The sequence below is a fragment of the Anomaloglossus baeobatrachus genome, chromosome 7, assembly GCF_048569485.1.
Source record: "Anomaloglossus baeobatrachus isolate aAnoBae1 chromosome 7, aAnoBae1.hap1, whole genome shotgun sequence".
Taxonomy (NCBI): domain Eukaryota; kingdom Metazoa; phylum Chordata; class Amphibia; order Anura; family Aromobatidae; genus Anomaloglossus; species Anomaloglossus baeobatrachus.
In genome coordinates, this window is record NC_134359.1 from 121,587,625 (window position 1) to 121,608,102 (window position 20,478).

General features: G+C 50.6%; 1 protein-coding gene across 2 annotated transcripts in view; it reads right to left on the minus strand.

The window, feature by feature from the left end:
* TYW5 (tRNA-yW synthesizing protein 5) overlaps positions 1 to 20,478 on the minus strand; it is a 54,120-nt gene that overhangs the window by 24,958 nt on the left and 8,684 nt on the right. The window contains exons 2-5 of one of the 2 annotated variants that reach the window (XM_075317646.1): positions 7,818 to 7,870; positions 7,406 to 7,494; positions 2,802 to 2,956; positions 1,112 to 1,181 (exon numbers count right to left, since the gene is read on the minus strand). In XM_075317646.1, coding sequence (XP_075173761.1) covers positions 1,112 to 1,181; positions 2,802 to 2,956; positions 7,406 to 7,489 — 309 coding nt within the window. In that variant the 5' untranslated portion in view covers positions 7,490 to 7,494; positions 7,818 to 7,870. The remainder of the gene's footprint in view (positions 1 to 1,111; positions 1,182 to 2,801; positions 2,957 to 7,405; positions 7,495 to 7,817; positions 7,871 to 20,478) is intronic. The other variant, XM_075317648.1, reaches the window with a different exon arrangement.

Sequence of the window (20,478 nt, forward strand, 5' to 3'; positions counted from 1 at the left end):
TCAATCCAACATCAAGCATCAATCATCCAATTTTTATTTTATTTCAGAGCTGGAGTGAAGCTTTAAATTGAAGTCCCCTGTCTTATACTCACCTGCCGCCATCTTCATCTTTTCCCAGCGTCATTCTGGTCGGTCTCCAGCAATTTGTGACCTGCCAGCAATTCCAGTGTTTCATGGAGTGCGTCAGAGGTCACAACTCAATACTAGTCTATGAGAACCTTGTTCTGGCTCTCACAGACTTGCATTGAGAACTTGAGATGTAACTTCAGACTTTTGGTACAAATGGCACCGTGGGACCAGAGCGGTACCGAAAAAGGATGAAGTCACTGGAGGGTGAGTATAATATCAGCGGCATGAGACTTGCTTTTAAAGTGCCACTTCAGCTCTGAAAGAAAAAAAAACAAAAAACGCTGGAGTGCTGCTTTAAAGTTATAGCTAAGCCTCCAATTTCTAGTAACGGAAATGTCTGATAAGTTTATGATACCAACGTTTCAACAGTTTTAGGAAAAACCCATTTTTGTTCCATTATGACCAATCCCATGTGCATGAAGCAAGGTTCCTAAAGCCCTAGTAAGACTAGTCTGATGCAGAGGAGCTCAGGCAGTCTGTACATAACCCTGACCACAACCCCATCAAACACCTTTGTTAAAGATATAAATTAGGAGCCAGACAATCTCACTTGACATTAGCGTCTGACCTCACAAGTACTGTATTGGCTGATTGGGCACAAGTTCTCACACTCCGTACTCTTGGGGAAAGTCTTCCTGTAAGAGTTAAGGGTCACAGCTTCTTTATTTCATTTATGGTTTTAGGATGATACATCCAGCAAGCTCACACAGATATGATAATCAGGTGTCCACATAGTTTACTCCACATATTACAGCAATCAGGAAGCCTAAAGACAGCACAACTATCGCTACTGAGCATCAATTTCTCCTGCAATTCTTTCCATTTCAATCATGACACAGCAAGAAAGTTTGACCTAAACCTAAGGCTTTCTCTATGTGGCCTACAAGGTTCCCATTTTTGAGTGATGATAGATATAATAGTTTTCTCAAATTTTGCCATTTTTAAAAAAGTGACAAATGACAGTGCTGATTATATGAATTACCTCCGAGATGAAGAACTCCGTGTGCTTGTTCTCTGCGGCTCTATGTACAAAGACGTCAAATGGCAGAGACCTGAAACAGAGCATATGAATTACCAGTACAACAGCCTTATACACACCGGGTGAAAAAAATTATTGAACACGTCACTAATGTTCTAAGTAACTAGATTTCTAAAGGTCCTATTAACATGAATTTCTCACTAGATGTAGGTAACACTTCATCCAATCCACACAGGCAAAGAAATCACATCATAGATGTCCATAAATTGTGTAATAATTAAAAATGACACAGGGGAAAAGTATTGAACATGCTTACTGAAATATATTTACTACTTTGTACAAAAGCCTTTGTTGGTGATGGAACTTCAAGACACCTCCTGTATGGAGAAACTAGTCGCATGCATTGCTCAGGTGTGATTTTGGTCCATTCACACTGTTCAAATCCTTAAGGTTCCGTGGACTCCTATGAACTCTGAGCTTTAGTTCCTTCCATAAATGTTCTATGGGATTTAGGTCAGGTGATCGGCTTGGCCATTCTAGCAGCTTTATTTTCTTACTCTGAAGTGTTTCATGGCTAAGTGTTTAGGATCATTGTCTTGCTAAAATGTCCACCCTCATTTCAGCATTATCTTCCTGGTAGATAGCATCAGATTTGTATTAAGAATGTCTCTGTACACTTGTCCATTCATGCTTCCTTCAATTATATGTTTTCCAGTGCCATATGCTGAAAAAAAGCTCCACACCATGACGTTCCCACCTTCAAATGTCACTGTGGGTATGTTGCTTTTGGACTGATATGCAGTGCCTTTTGGCCTCTAAACATGGTGTGTATTATGGAATCCAAAAAGTTTAATCTAGGTCTCATCTGACCACATTATATTCTCCCAGTATTTCACAGACTTATCTAAATTTTGTTGAGCAAACTTTAAATGCACTTGAACGTGCTTTTTGTTCAGCAATGGAGCGTGCATACAGGCCATGGAGGTTGAGTGCATTACTTACTGTTTTCTTTGAGACAATTGTACCTGCTGATTGCAGGCCTTTCTGTAGATCTCCCCATGGGATCCATGACACTTGGACAACTCTTCTGATAATTCTATTCACTCCTCTGTCTGAAATCTTGCGGGGAACACCATAGCCAGTTTACGGTAAAATGATGAAACAGATTATGGTCTAACAGTGCTCACTGGAACTTTCAGTAGTTCAGAAATTCTTCTGTAACCGATGCCATCAGTATATTTTGCAACAATGAGGTTGCAAATGTCTTGAGACAGTGTACTGGTTTTACCCATCATGAGATGTTTCTTGTGTGGCATCTTGGTAATAAGACACGTTTTTATAGGCCATCAGTTGAACCAGCTGATATTATATATATTTCACTAAGTGGCAGGACTGATTTCTAATTACTGATAGATTCAGCAGGTGTCATAAATTTACTTTGCTTTTTGCATTTTTCTTTTCTTTACGTGTTTAATACTTTCCCTTGTGTCATTTCTCTTTATTACACATAATTTATGGACATCTATGATTTGATTTCTTTGCCTGTGTGGATTGGATGGGCTGTTACCGACATCTGGTGAGACGTTTATGTCAATAGCACCTTTATTTACTGAGAAACTTGCGGATGTATTCAATACTTATTTCACCTGCGGTATATATAAATGTTATGCATAAATACAGAAGAAGTCTTTACCTGTAAACAAAATTCTTCTGAATAAAATCCATCTGGGGTACATCAGACACATGGATCTTCACTTCTCGCCCTCCCCCCTTCTTGCTCATATAATCCACCGTCCATTGTGTTTTACAAGCTCCTAAATCCAAGTTTTTAAGTACGACCGGTCTTCTCTTAAAGATAATAAAAAAGTCATATCATATTATACACATTACTAATCTATGGTCATTTCATTTTGAGTGACAGTCCCATATTTGACATTTTTTTCTGACAATCTTCACTCTAAATGTAAGGCCTCTTTCACACGTCCATGAAAATCACGCACGTTTTTCACGGACGTGTCAAAGGTGCGTATTGCCCTCTGTGAGCCGTGTTTATGGCACATGTGTGTTCTCCGTGTGTTCTCCGTGATAACACGTGGACAACAGGGACTTTCTGCTCACCAGTCCCTGGCGTTGCTGTCCGTGGTGCTGATCTTCGGTCTCCGATCCTGCTAAATCCCCGCTGCTGCTTCCGGTCCGCAGTGAAGTGAATATGCAATGAGCATAATGAGCGGCGGTCAGAAGCAAGTGACAGCAGCGGCAGAGACAGCAGGGCTGTAGAAGGTGAGTAAAGTTTTGTTATTTTTTCTCAGACACGTGTTTTCTCCAGTGCGTGTCACATGGATCGCCTCCGTGTGGTCCATTTGCATTCCGTGTGACACCTGTGATGCCGGAGAAAAACGGACATGTCTACGTGTGGAGCACACGGTCACACGTATGCTCCACACGGACACACGGTCCATGGCAGAACACGTACGTGAGCGCAGACCCATTGATTTTAATGGGTCTACGTGTGCCTGTGTCTCCGGTATATGAGGAAACGGAATAAACACGTACCGGAGATACGGTCGTGTGAAAGAGGCCTAAGAAAAACTGTTCATCCATGTAAGTACAATTTGTGGACTAGTTTAGGTACTAAAGGTATATTGTCACTTTTTATGTTAAAGATTCTGAAACCTTGACAAAGGCAGCTCATGGAAAAACAGTCCAAGCGTATGTGTATATGACTAGAGATAAGTGGACCCGTGGATGTTAAGGTTCGCCAGGTTAGGCCGAACTTCAGTTAAAACTTCGTTTCAGAACCCGGACTCAACCTGAACTTGATTCCAGAACCCGAACCTCATGTAAGTTAATAGGGTCCCGAACTAACAGGCTCAACTTGAGTAACGAGTATAATGGAAGTCAATAATTGGGCAGTTCGGCTCTCCGTCCACATACAGCCAGTCATAAGCAGAGCAATACTGGGGGAAGAAGGGCTGGGTTTTTTGGACACCCTACATCTGAAAACGTTTTTACGCCCTATTAGAGCTATTCAGAGACTGCAAGAGGCTTGCACTGGGCCAAGCACAGAGTGTACCAGCGCACTCTGATGCTCAATCGAGTGGTTACCCTATGAACAGCACCTTAACTTGGATACAGACTTTTTTTAAAAAATAAAAAAGACCGTGTTCGGGTTTGAGCCCCAGACACTTAAGGGGGCTTTACACGCTACGATATCGTTAATGTTTTATCGTAGGGGTCACGTTGTTAGTGACGCAAATCCGGCGTCATTAACGATATCGCAGCGTGTGACACTTACCAGCGACCTTAAGCGACCTCAAAAATGGTAAAAATCGTTCACCATGGAGAGGTCGTCCCAAAACCAAAAATCGGTAATGGTTGATTATCGATGTGGTTCGTCGCTCCTGCGGCAGCACACATCGCTGTGTGTGACACCGCAGGAGCGAGGAACGTCTCCTTACCTGCCGCCGGCCGCAAAGCGGAAGGAAGGAGGTGGGCGGGATGTTACGTCCCGCTCATCTCCGCCCCTCCGCTTTGATTGGCCGGCCGCTTAGTGACGTCGCAGTGACGTCGCTGTGATGCCGAACGTCCCTCCCCCTTGAGGGAGGGATTGTTCAGCAGTCACAGCGACGACGACGACTAGGTAAGTGCGTGTGACGCTGCGATATTGCTAGAAATTGCTAGCGATATCGTACGCAAAAGCACCCGCCCCCCGTCGTGCGTGCGATTTTGTGTGATCGCTGCCACAGCGAACATTATCGCTACGGCAGCGTCATACACACTTACCTGGTCGGTGGCGTCGCTGTGACTGCCGAACAATGCCTCCCTCAAGGGGGAGGTGCATTCGGCATCACGGCGATGTCACCGCGACGTCACTAAAGGGGGCTTTACACGCTGCGACATCGCTAATGCGGAGTCGTTGGGGGCACGGAATTTGTGACGCACATCCGGCCGCATTAGCGATGTCGTTGCGTGTGACACCGATAAGCGATTTTGCATCGTTGCAAAAGCGTGCAAAATCGCTAATCGGCGACATGGGGGTCCATTCTTAAAAATCGTTACTGCAGCAGTAACGAAGTTGTTCCTCATTCCGGCGGCAGCACACATCGCTGCGTGTGACGCCGCAGGAACGAGGAAGCTCCCCTTACCTGCCTCCCGGCTGCTATGCAGAAGGAAGGAGGTGGGCGGGATGTTACGTCACGCTCATCTCCGCCCCTCCGCTGCTATTGGGCGGCGTTTCAGTGACGTCGCTGTGACGCCGCACGAACCGCCCCCTTAGAAAGGAGGCGGTTCGCCGGTCACAGCGACGTCGCCGGACAGGTAAGTATGTGTGACGGCTCTGGGCGATGTTGTGCGGCACGGGCAGCGATATGCCCGTGTCGCGCAACAGATGGGGGCGGGTACCCACACTAGCGATATCGGGACTGATATCGCAGTGTGTAAAGTAGCCTTAAGCGGCCGGCCAATCAAAGCGGAGGGGCGGAGATGAGCAGGACGAACATCCCACCCACCTCCTTCCTTCCTCATTGCGGGTGGGACGCAGGTAAGGTGAGGTTCCTCGCTCCTGCGGTGTCACACACAGCGATGTGTGCTGCCGCAGGAACGACGAACAACATCTATAAACAACCATTAACAATTTTTGGTTTTAGGACGACCTCTACATTGTGAACGATTTTCACCACTTTGGAGGACGTTTAAGGTCGCTGGAAAGTGTTACACGCTGCGATACCGTTAATGACGCCGGATGTGCGTCACCAACGACATGACCCCGACGATAAAACATTAACGATATCGTAGCGTGTAAAGCCCCCTTTAGTGTTCGGTACAAACCCTGATCTTTACAGTTCAGGTTCGCTCCTCTCTTCATATGACATCTTTTAAACACCAGTGTAATGACACAATTTTTGAAGCAGAGGATGCTTATGGAGAACGCCAGCGGAGTTTTTCCTGAAGCATGTTCTTTCTCATTTTTGCAGCAATGTTGCTGCTGACTTTTTTTAAAAAAATGTAACTATAAACCAGTGTGTACATTCCCAAATCCTACAGTTCACAAGCATTTTTTTCAGTGTGACATTTTTGCAATGGGTTTGTAGTTAGACTAAAGAGTGCTTTACACGCTGCGACAACGCTAGCGATCTCATTAGCGATGTGACACGCCAGATCGCAGAAGCGATTTGCTGAGATCGCACATGGGTCGGTTTTTGTAGCGCCGGTCACATTTGCGATCTCGGCAGATCGCATCTGCAATCTGGCGTGTCACATCGCTAATGAGATCGCTAGCGTTGTCGCAGCGTGTAAAGCATTGTAGGAACTTGCAGCTGAGCCTAAAGCGGGCTTTACACATTGCGACATCGCTAGTGATGTCGCGAGCGATAGCACCCGCCCACATCGGTGGCGCGTCACGGGGTGATCGTTGCCGTAGCGAACAATATCGCTACGGCAGCGTCACACGCAATTACCTGTTCACCGACATCACTGTGGCCGCCAAACAATCTCTCCTTTAAGGGGGAGGTTAGTTTGGCGTCACAGCGGCGTCACTAAGCGGCCGCTCAATAGAAGCGGAGGGGCTGAGATGAGCGGCTGGAACATCCCGCCAACCTCCTTCCTTCCTCATTGCCAGCGGTTGCAGGTACGATGTTGTTCCTGCGGTCTCACACATAGCGATGTGTTCTGCCGTAGGAATGACAGACATCCTGCGATCCAAACGAGGAACGATTTTTTAAAATTGAACGACACGTACACGACGAACGATTTGACACCTTTTTGCGATTGTTACTGATCACAAAAAGGTGTCACACGCAACGACATAGCTAACGAGGCCGGATGTGCGTCACCAACACCGTGACCCTGACGATATCTCGTTAGCGATATTATTGTGTGTAAATGGGCCTTTACACTCATCCCAAGCAAAGATGGCCATATTTTTGGTCACTGTGCTCTCCGTGACTGTCCTGATTTCACACACAGCTATCTGAAGCCGGCCGAGGGTCTGTGCCCCACTGTGATATGCAATATGAACGGTATTTCTATGGGGTTGTATGACATGTTTTACATACATAAAGGCACAATACAATGCTGCATATGATTTACTGCACTAATATTACACAATACTGCATGTGATATATTGACCTGTCCGAATTTCCCAGCACACAGCTATTTACTGGGATTGGTAACTTGTATAAGCCCCCATTCTATAACTTTACCTGTGCTAAGAGGAACTGGGTGTTAAAAATGACGCTGTGAATGTAAAAGGAAACCAGTCTCTGACATCAGTTTCTGGGTTCTGCGGATTAGACTCACCTTGCTATAGATTTCCTGGAGAAATCTGTGTTTGTCCACTGCGGAGTGTTCTGGGACAGGGACTCTTGTTGGGGTGAACTCCATGGCACCTACAGGAGACATCACTCCAGCATGTTAGCAATGTTTAGTAGTAGCCAGCAATCTTTCGGTTTTCTTTTACACATTACTATATTTATGAGAAGAGTAGGAAATCCAGCGAGCACTCCAGTAATCTTGCCAAGTCTTATATTTTAATTCATCCTTTTAAAAAGTTACAACTGCAGGCGGTATAAAAATACATTTCAAAAATAGTCACACAAAGACAACGTATATCGGCACGCTAGACTCCTTCATGGTCATGATCCTTGGCAAGAAAAGGGTTGTGCCCCTTAATTTTTGTTTTAATGGTACAAAATAATAGATTTCAGCTCACCTTCTATGGTCTGTATACGGGGAAGAAAAACTCTCCTGCTGCAGGTGCCGTGCCTGAGGAATTAGACAAGAAGTAAGAACAATGGCCAGCGCTGGAGAGTAATCAGATTCAGATTCAGCCAGGTAAATTTCCAAAAAAATGGACGTCAATTCTTTCCTGCGTTTTACTGCATTTTTCACCCATGCAATGCATTAAAAAAACGTCGCAAAACGCAGCCAAAAACGCACCGAAACGCAGTAAAAATACATACTTTTTTTGCCAATGCATTTTTACAACGGCTGCGTTTTTGCAGCCAAAAACGCACAAAAATACAGCGTCAAAAAACCGCTGGGTGCGCACATAGCCTAACAATTCATTTTTTTTTGCATAGTTTTCGTTAGCACCCCACCCTTTATTTGTAGTTTATTACACTGTGGTGCCCACTACTTCTTTCTTCACAAAGTGTTGCGAGGAGCAGTGTGTGTGTTGGTGGGGGGGATATTATACAGAGGGGCAGTGTGTGCGAGATATTATGGAGAGGGGCAGTGTGAGGGGGATACTATACAGAGGGGCAGTGTAGAGGGTGTACTTCATTTTCTGGAACAACTTTAAGGGTGCTAACATTTTTGGCCATGACAGTGTGTGTACATAAGGAGAGCTTGGGCAGTCTCAAGGGGCCCCGAAAAGTTTGCCAGTATGGGGCCCTGAAATCCCTCATGGCAGCCCTGCATGTATGGCATCATTCTGAAAACTTTAGAGGAAGACCATTCAGTAACCACAGCTCGGATTCCTTTGTCAGCTATCCATTTCATCAGCATCACAGCACCATCATGGCTATGTATAGAGCTACATCCTGCTGATAGGTTCTCTTTAAGTAGAACCTGTCAGGTCCACTATGCACCCAGAACCAAGAGCAGTTCTGGGTGTATATTAATAATCTCTGCATAACTATACCTAAATCTCGTAGTATAGGTAAAGGTAACTTTAGAAAAAGTATTTCTAAAGATATTTTATCATATGCTAATGAGCGCGGGGACTAGTTCCCTGGACATTAGTTCCCCTGGCTAGTCGCCTCCATTAGCATGTTAGTAGGCCCCTGTGGGCGTGCTATCATGCTAATGAATGCGCAGCGTCACAGGATGATCTCACTCACCTCTCTGTTGCCATCGCGTCTGAGTCCTGGATTTTGGTTCAGTGCACATGATCCCGGGACTTTTGTCATGCACACTATATGGGTTTGAGCTGGGACTCATACACCCAGCTTCATAGTGCGCATGACCACCAGGTGTATGAGTCCCGGCTTCAAACCCATGTAGTGCGCATGACGAAAGTCCCGGGATCATGTGCACTGAACCAGGACTCGGACGTGATGGCAGCAGAGAGGTGAGTGAGATCAGCCTCTGATGCTGCGCATTCATTAGTTAGTACGCCCACAAGGGCCCACAGGGGCGTACTAACATGCTAATGGGGCCAACTGGCAAGGGAAACAACACCCCTCTGGACTAATCCCAACACTCATTAGCATAAGATAAAAGATCTTTAGAAATACTTTTTCTCTAGATGTCTTTATCTATGCTAGTGTATACAGGGACAGTTAGGCAGGGATTACCAATATACACCCAGGACTGTTCATGGTAAAGGGTGCATATTGCACCTGACAGGTTCCCTTTAGGGTATGTGCGCACTAGGCGGTTTTTTCACGCTGTGTTTTTATGTGCGTTTTTGTCTCAAAAAACGCACCCGCGGCTAAAAAAGCGGCAAAAACCCATGCGTTTTTGCCGCGATTTGGTGCGTTTTTTGCTGCGTTTTTGCTCACTGCGTTTTTAATCAGTGCACAATGCCATTAAAGATTGTTGATGGAAAAAAAAAAAAAAAAAAAGGTCTGATGTCAATTCCTTCTTCAAAATGTTCATTGTATGCAGGAGAGCAGACAGCAGCTGCAGAACTACAAGGCTCAGCATCCTCCATTCACTAGTGTATGCAGGAGAGCAGACAGCAGCTGCAGAACTACAAGGCTCAGCATCCTCCATCCAGGACTGTATGCAGTTTTTTGCCCAAAAAGAAAAAAAAAATGACATGGGCTTCGCCATATTTTTGTATGCTAGCCGGGTACAGCAGGCAGGTACGGGCTGCCCCCAACCCCCAGCTGCCTATTTGTACCCGGCTGGGAACCAAAAATATAGAGAAGCCCTTTTTTTTTTAATTATTTCATGAATTTCATGAAATAATTAAAAAAAAAAAAAATGACGTGGGCTTCGCCTAATTTTTGAGTCCAGCCGGGTACAACTAGGCAGCTGGGGATTGGAATCCACAATGCAGGGTGCCCAAGATTTCTGGGCACCTCCACTGCGAATTGCAGTCCGCAGCCACCCCAGAAAATGGTGCTTTCATAGAAGCGCCATCTTCTGGCGCTGTATCCAACTCTTCCAGCTGCCCTGAAGCCGGGTGGCTAGCTAGGTAATAATGGAGTTAGGGCTAGCTGTATATTATCAGCTAGCCCTAAGCCCGAAATTCATGGTGTCACGCCAATATTAGACATGGCCACCATGAATTTCTAGTAATGATAAAAAAAAAAAAAAACAACAACACACAGAAAAATATTTTTATTAGAAATAAAACACAACACAATTAGTGACTCCATCTTTATTGAAATAAAGAACCCCCCTCCGCAGTAATCCTGGGTCAGGGTCCCGCGCCGTCCAATCCGGATCCAATATCATCTGATCGGTTTGCTGGAAGGCAAAGCGATCAGATGATGTGTCAGGATCAAGTGCCTGAATCCCATCACACATCAGCTGATTGTATAAAAGCCGGTTATACAATCAGCTGATGCATCAGTAGAAAAAAAAAAATAATACTCACTTATGTGCTGATTACCGGCAGCGCCTGGAGCGATCGATTGGACAGGAGTCTGATCCCGTCCGATCGCTGCAGGAGCTGCCGGTAATCAGCTGATGAAGTCCCCTGACGGCAGGATCAGCTGATAGCCGGCCGGGCGCGAAAAAGCCGGCGAGACTACGATCAGCTGATGCGTCAGGTGACTGCATCAGGTGATCCACCGCCAGGTCCTGCAAGCAAGGTCCTGCCCCGGGTAGACTGCACACACCCGGAGCGGCGGTACCGGGAGGAGATGGGAGCGGGCATGGCACCGGGACCCTGCAGACAGGTGAGTATATATGACATTTTTTTTTTTTCTACTGTTCACTTTGGTTTTCGCCGCTGCCTCCACCTCCCGCCCAGACATGGCGCCGCACGGAGCTGACATGCACAGGACGGGAGGTGGAAGCGGCAGTGACGGTACCGGGAGGATTCATGCTTCTGTGTTTACCAACAGAAGGAATCCTCTTCCTGTACACGTCACTGTAGTGCCCACCCCTTGCGTTTATAGCTGCGTTTTTAGTCATAGAAACGCGGCTATATGCGTTTTTCATTGCGTTTTTAACATCTCATTGAATTCAATGAGTGAAAAACGCAGTGGAAAACGCAGAAATAATTGACATGCTGCGTTTTTGTGGTCACCACAAAAACGCAGCTAAAAAAAAACGCTGTGTGCGGACAGCACTTATGAAAACCCATTGACATTGCTGGAGAAGCAATGTCACTGCGTTTTCAGCACAAAAACGCGGTAAAAAACGCCGCTAAAAACGCGGCAAAAACGCCTAGTGCGCACATACCCTTAAGCTCCTGTTTCCCTGGGTGAAATCATGGACATTACAGATGACTAGCCGGTGTATTGTACTTAGACCTCAGCTCCGTGCACAGCTGGAGGAACTAATTAGCGCCACCAGGTGGCCGGAACTGGATATCACAGCACTCCAGATGATCCTTCTCTCCATAAGGCTATGTGCGCACTTTGCTTTTTTTCATGCGTTTCAGCAGCGTTTTGAACTGCAGCGTTTTAATGCAAAATTGCATGCGTTTTGATTTCCAGGCAAAGTCTATGGAAAATAGGGCTTTCTTGTGTGCACGATGCATTTACAAATGCTGCATTTTAGTTGCGGAAAATTTGTCAAAATCCCTGCGTTTGAAGAAGCAACATGTCAATTGTTTTTGCCATTTTGGCAGTGTTTTAAAACATTGAAGTCAATGAGAAATGTCTAAACGCATATTTTTCAAGAAAGAATCCGTTTCACTTGCTTTTTACTAGCGATCTGCATGTGTTTTTGACATAATAAAGGCAGTTGTTTCGTCTTTCTCTCTCTGTCAGTCAATCTCTCCCTCTCGGTCTGTATTCTCTCTGTCGGTCTCTCCCTCCCACCCCCTCTCTCATACTCACCGATCCACGGTCAGCGGTGCGGCGCCGCACAGCTGTCACACTGTGGCGGCTTCTCCTCTTTTGAAAATGCCGGCCGCTCATTAATCCATCGCGTATTCCCTGCTTCCTCTGCCCACCGGCGCCTATGATTGGTTGCAGTCAGACATTCCCCCACGCTGAGTGACAGCTGTTGTGTCGCCCTGGGCAAGCCAGGGGACACAGGTCACAACACCACCACACCCCACACTCCAGGTAGGCACATCTGCTAACCTACAAATCCTTGTTGCCTTCCTCCAGAGGTTGATGATGCACACCAGGGGGTGGGCCAGGCGGTTGGCTCCGCCCACCGAGGAGCTCACAACTCTGGAGGCAGGAAGTAACCAGGCAGATAGCTCAGGGACGAGCTTGAGTGCAGAACTGTCAGGGAGGAGGAAGTGGAAGGAGTGGAGGAGTAGTCTAGACAGGGCAAAAGTAAACAACTAAGTGAAAGTGAAGGAAGGAAAGTAGTAAAGGAGAAGAGTAAGCAAAGTGACCGAAGGAAAGGAAGCCTGAGAGCCCAGCTTTGTGTAGGGCCAGAACAGCAAGGTCAGCGACGGCGGTGACTGTTTGGAGGGGGACCGTTTGGAAGTTCCTGGAAGGACCCCGTTGGCTGTGTGCCCGGTGGTCTGGAGCAGTGTTCCGAAGGACAGTCAGCACCAGGGCAGGGGCCTCTCGGACCCCGGCAAGGCTAGGAGTCGCCAAATTTGCCAAATCCGTCAGTGACGGGGACGCAGATTCCCCAGCAACCAAGTCCCGATTGACGGCAACAGCCCGACCATTACCGGGGAGACACCGCCACCGCCAGGGCACCAGTTTCCCCAGGGCCAGCGCCTGCGGGCAAAGTGTAGAGCTCCTCCGGCCCAGATTGCAGTCGGGGAGCGGGTAACCGGAGGGAATCCACCGCTACCATCAGACAACATAGGTGCAAGGAAGAGAAACGTCACAGTCACCTACCGGGAGTGCAGGTGCAGCCGTCTGTGGGACCGTCCTACCAGCCGTTGGTTTACCGTACAAACTGTGTCCGTGTGTCAGGCTGAGTGAGTACCATAGTGCCGCAAGGCACAGCGCTGCCCCCGCGTCCCTGCGCCCTCCAGGCCCTACACTTCACATCTCATCACCGGGCCCCGGGATCACCAACCCCTACCCACGGAGGGGCAACACAACACCTGGCTGCTCCGCATCACCATCCCCGGGACCCCCACACTGAGCAGCGGTGGTGAAATCACCACAACCGTGGGTGGCGTCACGAACTATAACAATCCCATCACCCAACAAACACCCCCTTTCACTCACGGGCGAGGAGTGTCGCTCGAGAAACCCCGGGATCCGGCCCACAGCTCGAGCCACCAGGAGCAGCTGCCGGACCCGAGCAGAAGGGGTGAGCGCGGTGCGCTGACACCCTCCTCCCCGCCCGCGACAACTTGGCGTCACGAACAGGATCTTACCGCTCTGCCGTCAGGTAGAGGTGCGCCTTGTTACCGCCGGAGGCATCCGGCAGAAAAATGTCAGAAGCCGCCATCTTTGGCGCGAAAAGTTCCCGCTCGAGCGTCTTCTCGAGCAGTAGAGGCGCGAAGGCCAAAACCCCGCCCCGAGAGAGGAGGGGCCGGAAAGAGCTAAGGGGGACGGAAACAAGATGTCTGCGCCCGACGGAGCCGCTGGAGGAGCGGTGGTCGCAGCCGCAGCGGCACCCGCGGATGGGAATGGGCCTGCCCAGGTCCCGGTCGTACCGGCGGGAGGTGCCGCGGCCCCCGCGCTTGCTCCGGTCATGCCGTTTTCCTTGCCCTATGCGCCCGGAGCTGCCTGGCTACCGCAGTATGACGGGAAACCGGATGCCCTACAGGCCTTCCGGAAAAAGCTTAACCCGTTGCTGGAGTTGTACCCCCTGACCGATAAGCAACGAGCAGCGATAGTGCTAGGCCAGCTAACCGGTGCGGCGGAGCAGGAAGCGGAGACCTGGACCGAGGGGGACCGGCTCTCTGTAGCCACCATCTTCGAGAAGCTACAGACTGCCTTCGAGACCCGGACTGAAGCTGAGCTGAGGATGCAGTTTTACCAGTGCCGGCAACGAGCTGGGGATAGCATTCGGGACTATGCTCTACGTCTGCAGACCGCCCTCCGCACGCTGAAGCGGGTGAACTCTATTAATGAGGCGGATAGCAACAAGATGTTAGTGGAGCAATTTGCGCAGGGGATGAGGTCCCCTGAGGATCGTAAACAACTCCGGCTGTGGGCCCTGGAACACCCTGATGTGGACTTTGCTGTGTTAAAGGAGCGGGCTATCAAGGCACTACAGCCCCCAGCTGCTGAGGTCCTGGAACCCGTCCCGTGGCCCGTCGAGACAGCTCCCGTTGCGGCGGCCTCTGCCAAACCAACCTCCTTAATACCTGCAGCCCCGAGCAGCACCGTGGAAGAACTGGCAGCCCAGGTCCGCCGCCTGGACGGAGACCTTGCCAAGATCCTTGCTGCGCTACAACCTCTGACCAGATCTCAGCCTCCAGCGCAGATACAGCTTGCTGACAGTCCCGAAGATGTTCCCTGGATGCAGCGGAGAAGCGCTAACAACCCGCGGAGCAGACCCCCAATCTGCTACAAGTGCCGTAAGCCGGGCCATATTTACCGACAGTGCCCGTTAAACGAGCAACCCCTGGGGCCCCGGGCCAATCCTCAGGAGTAGAACACCGTGGCCCCCCGGACTGGCGAGACCGATATGTCGGGGCCCGCCCTATCATCCCCGTGGCTGTGGACGGCATACCGGTGATGGCTCTCTTGGACACTGGATCACAGGTAACCACCATACCGTACACGTTGTATCGGCAGTATTGGGCCACAGACGAGCTGGCGCCTCCAGACAATAGTATAAATTTGATTGCCGCTAATGGACTTCCATTGACCCAGGTGGGGTATAAACAAGTGGCTATGACAGTGGGGCAAGCTGAACTGCAACAGCAGGGTATGATTGTGATCATGAATGAACCCAGTGATCATAACCCGAAAATAGTGCTGGGAACCAATGTGATGGAACACTGCATGGCTGATGTGTTGAACCTATTGCAACAGCTAGCCACCACAGCGGCGGGGAGCCGGCAGAGGGCTGTGCAGCGTGAGATCCGCGCCCTGATGTACCGCCAGCATGTAAGCTCAACAGGAGGGGAGATTGGTGGAGTGAGAGTGATGGATGTTGCTCCGTTGACTGTGCCCCCTAGGAGTGAGATGATGATCTGGTGTAGGGCAGCAGTAGGGCCTCAGGGGCGTGACTACCCTGCGATGATGGAGCCCATGCCCTCCGAGCACTGGCCCACTGTAGTGGCCGCCCGAGGGGTGGTAGATGTGAAGAAAGGGAGAGTGCCCGTGAGAGTGTTGAACTGTGGGGAGGAGGAAGTCAGGCTCCCCCGGTATGCCACCATTGCCAAGCTGCTCACCCTGGACCCTCACACTATCCAGGAAGCCAGCCCATCCACACTCCCACCTAACCCCAGCACTTCCCCATCCCAGGGGGACACAAAGGAGTGGCACCAACAGCTACATGTAGGCACTGATGATACCCCTACACATCACAGGGCCGGGGTACACAGGGTGGTGCAGGAGTACGAACAGGTTTTCAGTAAGCACCCCCTAGACTTTGGGCGGATCAAGGGGGTTCAACACCACATTCCCACAGGTGAACATCCCCCTATCAAAGAGAGGTATAGACCTATTCCCCCTGCACATTACCAGTGTGCCAAAGATATGTTGAGAAATATGAAGGAGGCAGGGGTTATTCGGGACAGCTGTAGTCCCTGGGCCGCTCCGTTGGTACTGGTCAAGAAGAAGGATGGTACCATGCGGATGTGTGTGGACTACCGGAAGATCAACCAGATAACCCATAAAGATGCCTATCCCTTACCTCGAATTGAAGAGTCTTTGGCTGCACTGAGAACCGCAAACTACTTCTCGACCCTTGACCTCACCAGCGGATACTGGCAAGTGGCCGTGGCCCCAGAGGACCGGGAGAAGACCGCCTTCACCACCCCGATGGGGCTCTGCGAATTCAATAGCATGCCGTTTGGGCTGTGCAATGCCCCCGGGACCTTCCAACGGTTGATGGAGTGCTGTTTGGGACATTTAAACTTCGAGACCGTCCTGCTGTATTTGGATGATGTGATTGTTTATTCCCAGACGTATGAAGCCCATCTGGAGCACCTGGCCGAGGTGTTCGCGTCCCTTGCCAAGTTCGGGATGAAGTTGAAGCCCTCGAAGTGCCATCTGCTGAAACCCAGGGTGCAGTATCTAGGACATGTGGTGAGTGCGGATGGTGTTGCCCCCGACCCTGAGAAGATCACTGCCATCCAGGGCTGGCCGAGACCAACCACAGTGAGGGAAGTAAGGCAGTTCCTGGGTCTGGTAGGGTACTATCGGCGTTTTATAAAGGGGTACACGAAGATGGCTGCCCCCATGCAAGATCTCCTCGTGGGACAGACCAAAGGTGGTAGACCCATTGGAGCCCCACTGTTGTGGGAGGACAAGCATGAGGAGTCCTTTGGCCAGTTGAAGGCGGCCTTGACCGGAGAAGAGGTCTTGGCGTACCCTGACTATGGGCGCCCGTTCATTCTCCACACGGACGCCAGTAACGTGGGGCTAGGAGCGGTCTTGTCCCAGGTCCAGGATGGAAAGGAGAAGGTGATTGCCTACGCCAGCCGAAAACTCCGGCCGACCGAAAGGAACCCTGAGAAGAACTATAGCTCCTTCAAGCTCGAGCTATTGGCGTTGGTGTGGGCTATCACAGAGCGGTTCCGCCACTACCTGGCGGCAGCAAAATTCACCGCGTTTACGGACAACAATCCGTTAACTCACCTGAACACGGCCAAGTTGGGCGCGCTGGAGCAGCGGTGGGTAGCCCGGTTAGCCAACTATGATTTCACCATAAAGTACCGAGCTGGTCGTGTCAACATCAATGCAGATGCACTCTCCCGGATGCCCCATTTGTCAGAAGAGGGGTGTGAGGACGACGACCTCGAGGAGATTGAGCTGCCTGCGTTTCACCAGCCGCCTACTGAGAGGGTACAGGTGTGTCAGCAAAGGGTGGATCTGGACCCGCGGCCCAGTCAAGAGTGGCAGGACGCCCAGGACCAAGCGCCGGCTGTCCGCCTTGTCAAGACTCTGGTGGAACAAGGCGCCATGGGAATGGACCCTAGCGCTCCAGCTGAAGCCCAACGCTTATGGAAAGAACGGAAACGGCTTTACCTACACCAAGGGAGGCTGTACCGTGAGCTGATCAATCCGAAGACCCATGAGAAAATATGCCAGTTGATCGTTCCTCAGGCTGATGTCGCTACTGTACTGCGGGCATACCATGATGGTGCTGGCCACTTCGGGTGGAAGAAGCTGGAGATGCTGTTGAGGGAGCGGTTCTATTGGAGTGGGATGCGTGAATCGGTGGAAGCCTGGTGCCGAGAGTGCGGTCCTTGTACGCTGAGGAGAAAGGACGAGACTAGCCAGAGGGCACCGTTACATCCCATCGTCACCCATCAGCCGCTGGAACTGGTCGCCCTGGACCATGTTAAGCTCACCCCTAGCCGAAGTGGGTACACCTACGCATTGACCATGGTAGACCACTACTCAAGATTTATGGTGGTAGTCCCCGTCAAGGACCTGACTGGTCGAACTGCTGCTCGTGCGTTCCAGGCTTATTTCTGCCGACCTCATGGGTACCCCGAGAAGGTGCTGACTGACCAAGGCCCGGCTTTTGAAGCAGAGGTGTTTCACGAATTCTGCCAGTTGTACGGCTGCAAGAAGATCCGGACCACTCCGTACCACGCCCAAACCAACGGCATGTGCGAGAAAATGAATCACTTGGTCCTGGGGCTCCTCAAGACGCTACCGCTGGAAGAACGGAACATGTGGCCGGAAAAGTTACCCGACTTGGTCGACATGTACAATAATATCCCAACCAGCTCGACAAAGTGCACCCCAGCGTATCTGATGAGGGCTCGGCCTGGCCGCCTGCCGGTGGATCTGGAGATGGGGTTGGAAGCTCCGGAAGCACTCCCTTCGACGGCAGAGTGGGAGAGTCGGAGGAGGGCCCAGTACCGGCAAATCCAGGAGTATGTAGAGAAAAACCTCAGTCGAAGTCGAGAACAGCAAGAGCACCGGTTCAACCAGAAGGCGCCTGCAAGTCCTTTCCAGCCAGATGTGGTGCTGAAACGGAAGAGAAAAGCCCACAAACTGGATGACCAGTGGGAGCAAGTCCCTTACGTCGTACAACCCACCGAGTGGGACAATGGGAAAACCTACCAGATCAGTCGTGACCAAGGGGGCACCCTGGCCACAGTTTCTCGGGACCATCTAAAAAAATGCCCCCCAGTATTGAAAGCAGAAGCTGAAGTACCGGTTTCTCCACCAGTGGAAAAGGCAGCAGAGGTAATCCACACTGTAATGGGTGACTTCCCAGCAAACTGGCCTACACAGAACGGCGCGGTGATACTTCCAGTGATACTGTTCCCACAACCCGTGGATGAAGAAGTAGTGGAAGCGGTTAACCGTGAGCCAGAACCCGTGCCAGTGCCCAGGGATGAACCTGTACCCAGCCCCCCTGCACCTCCGCCTGCTCCACACTATAGCCGGGAGGGGGAACTGATTGTTCCCTCTACCCCACTGTCTAGTACCACTGACACCGGGCCCCGAAGGTCCACCCGTTCCAACCTAGGTAGACCCCCACTTAGGTACAGGGAGACCGTTCTATGAATGAAAGGGGTCCGCAAATGTAAAAGAGTGTTGTGTGTTTGTTTGAAAAAGTTGAAAGTTGGAAATGATGAAAATGAAAATGACCGAGTACTTCACCTGATTCACCGTGTGATTGCAACCGGCTGGAGCCGGCACCGTTGTCCCCGTGGGGACCGTTTAAAATGCATGGGAACTATCCATGGACAAGCCCGTGAACTCTGCAGGGCAACCACAAACGTTAAGTGGCTTGTAAATATGTTGGGTACCGTTACCGTTTCCGCAATGCCGCCTCCGGAGAGGCAGGTTGGAGGGAGGGCCTTGAGCAGAGCAGGCCAGGGCCCAGCCACCAAAGGAACCGGTGGCCACCCTCTGGAGGGGAAGGACAGATCCCGCTCGGGTAACTTGTGCTGGACTGTGGGTCAAGGGGTGCTGCCTGGGTTTTAGGGGCAGCATCAGGGCCAGGTTGCTTGGGTGGGAGAGAGCGGAAACCGTAACCGTAAACCGTTGCAACGTTTAAGTAAATGTGCCTCCCGTCTTGGGAAGAGTTTTTGATTAAAAATGTTATTGATGTGGATTAACCCTTGTTATCCCCTTTTACAGAAAAATAAAACCGGTGTAGGACGGCAGCCCGCGGACGGTCTGCATTTTGCTAAGGGGGAATGTGTCGCCCTGGGCAAGCCAGGGGGCACAGGTCACAACACCACCACACCCCACACTCCAGGTAGGCACATCTGCTAACCTACAAATCCTTGTTGCCTTCCTCCAGAGGTTGATGATGCACACCAGGGGGTGGGCCAGGCGGTTGGCTCCGCCCACCGAGGAGCTCACAACTCTGGAGGCAGGAAGTAACCAGGCAGATAGCTCAGGGACGAGCTTGAGTGCAGAACTGTCAGGGAGGAGGAAGTGGAAGGAGTGGAGGAGTAGTCTAGACAGGGCAAAAGTAAACAACTAAGTGAAAGTGAAGGAAGGAAAGTAGTAAAGGAGAAGAGTAAGCAAAGTGACCGAAGGAAAGGAAGCCTGAGAGCCCAGCTTTGTGTAGGGCCAGAACAGCAAGGTCAGCGACGGCGGTGACTGTTTGGAGGGGGACCGTTTGGAAGTTCCTGGAAGGACCCCGTTGGCTGTGTGCCCGGTGGTCTGGAGCAGTGTTCCGAAGGACAGTCAGCACCAGGGCAGGGGCCTCTCGGACCCCGGCAAGGCTAGGAGTCGCCAAATTTGCCAAATCCGTCAGTGACGGGGACGCAGATTCCCCAGCAACCAAGTCCCGATTGACGGCAACAGCCCGACCATTACCGGGGAGACACCGCCACCGCCAGGGCACCAGTTTCCCCAGGGCCAGCGCCTGCGGGCAAAGTGTAGAGCTCCTCCGGCCCAGATTGCAGTCGGGGAGCGGGTAACCGGAGGGAATCCACCGCTACCATCAGACAACATAGGTGCAAGGAAGAGAAACGTCACAGTCACCTACCGGGAGTGCAGGTGCAGCCGTCTGTGGGACCGTCCTACCAGCCGTTGGTTTACCGTACAAACTGTGTCCGTGTGTCAGGCTGAGTGAGTACCATAGTGCCGCAAGGCACAGCGCTGCCCCCGCGTCCCTGCGCCCTCCAGGCCCTACACTTCACATCTCATCACCGGGCCCCGGGATCACCAACCCCTACCCACGGAGGGGCAACACAACACCTGGCTGCTCCGCAT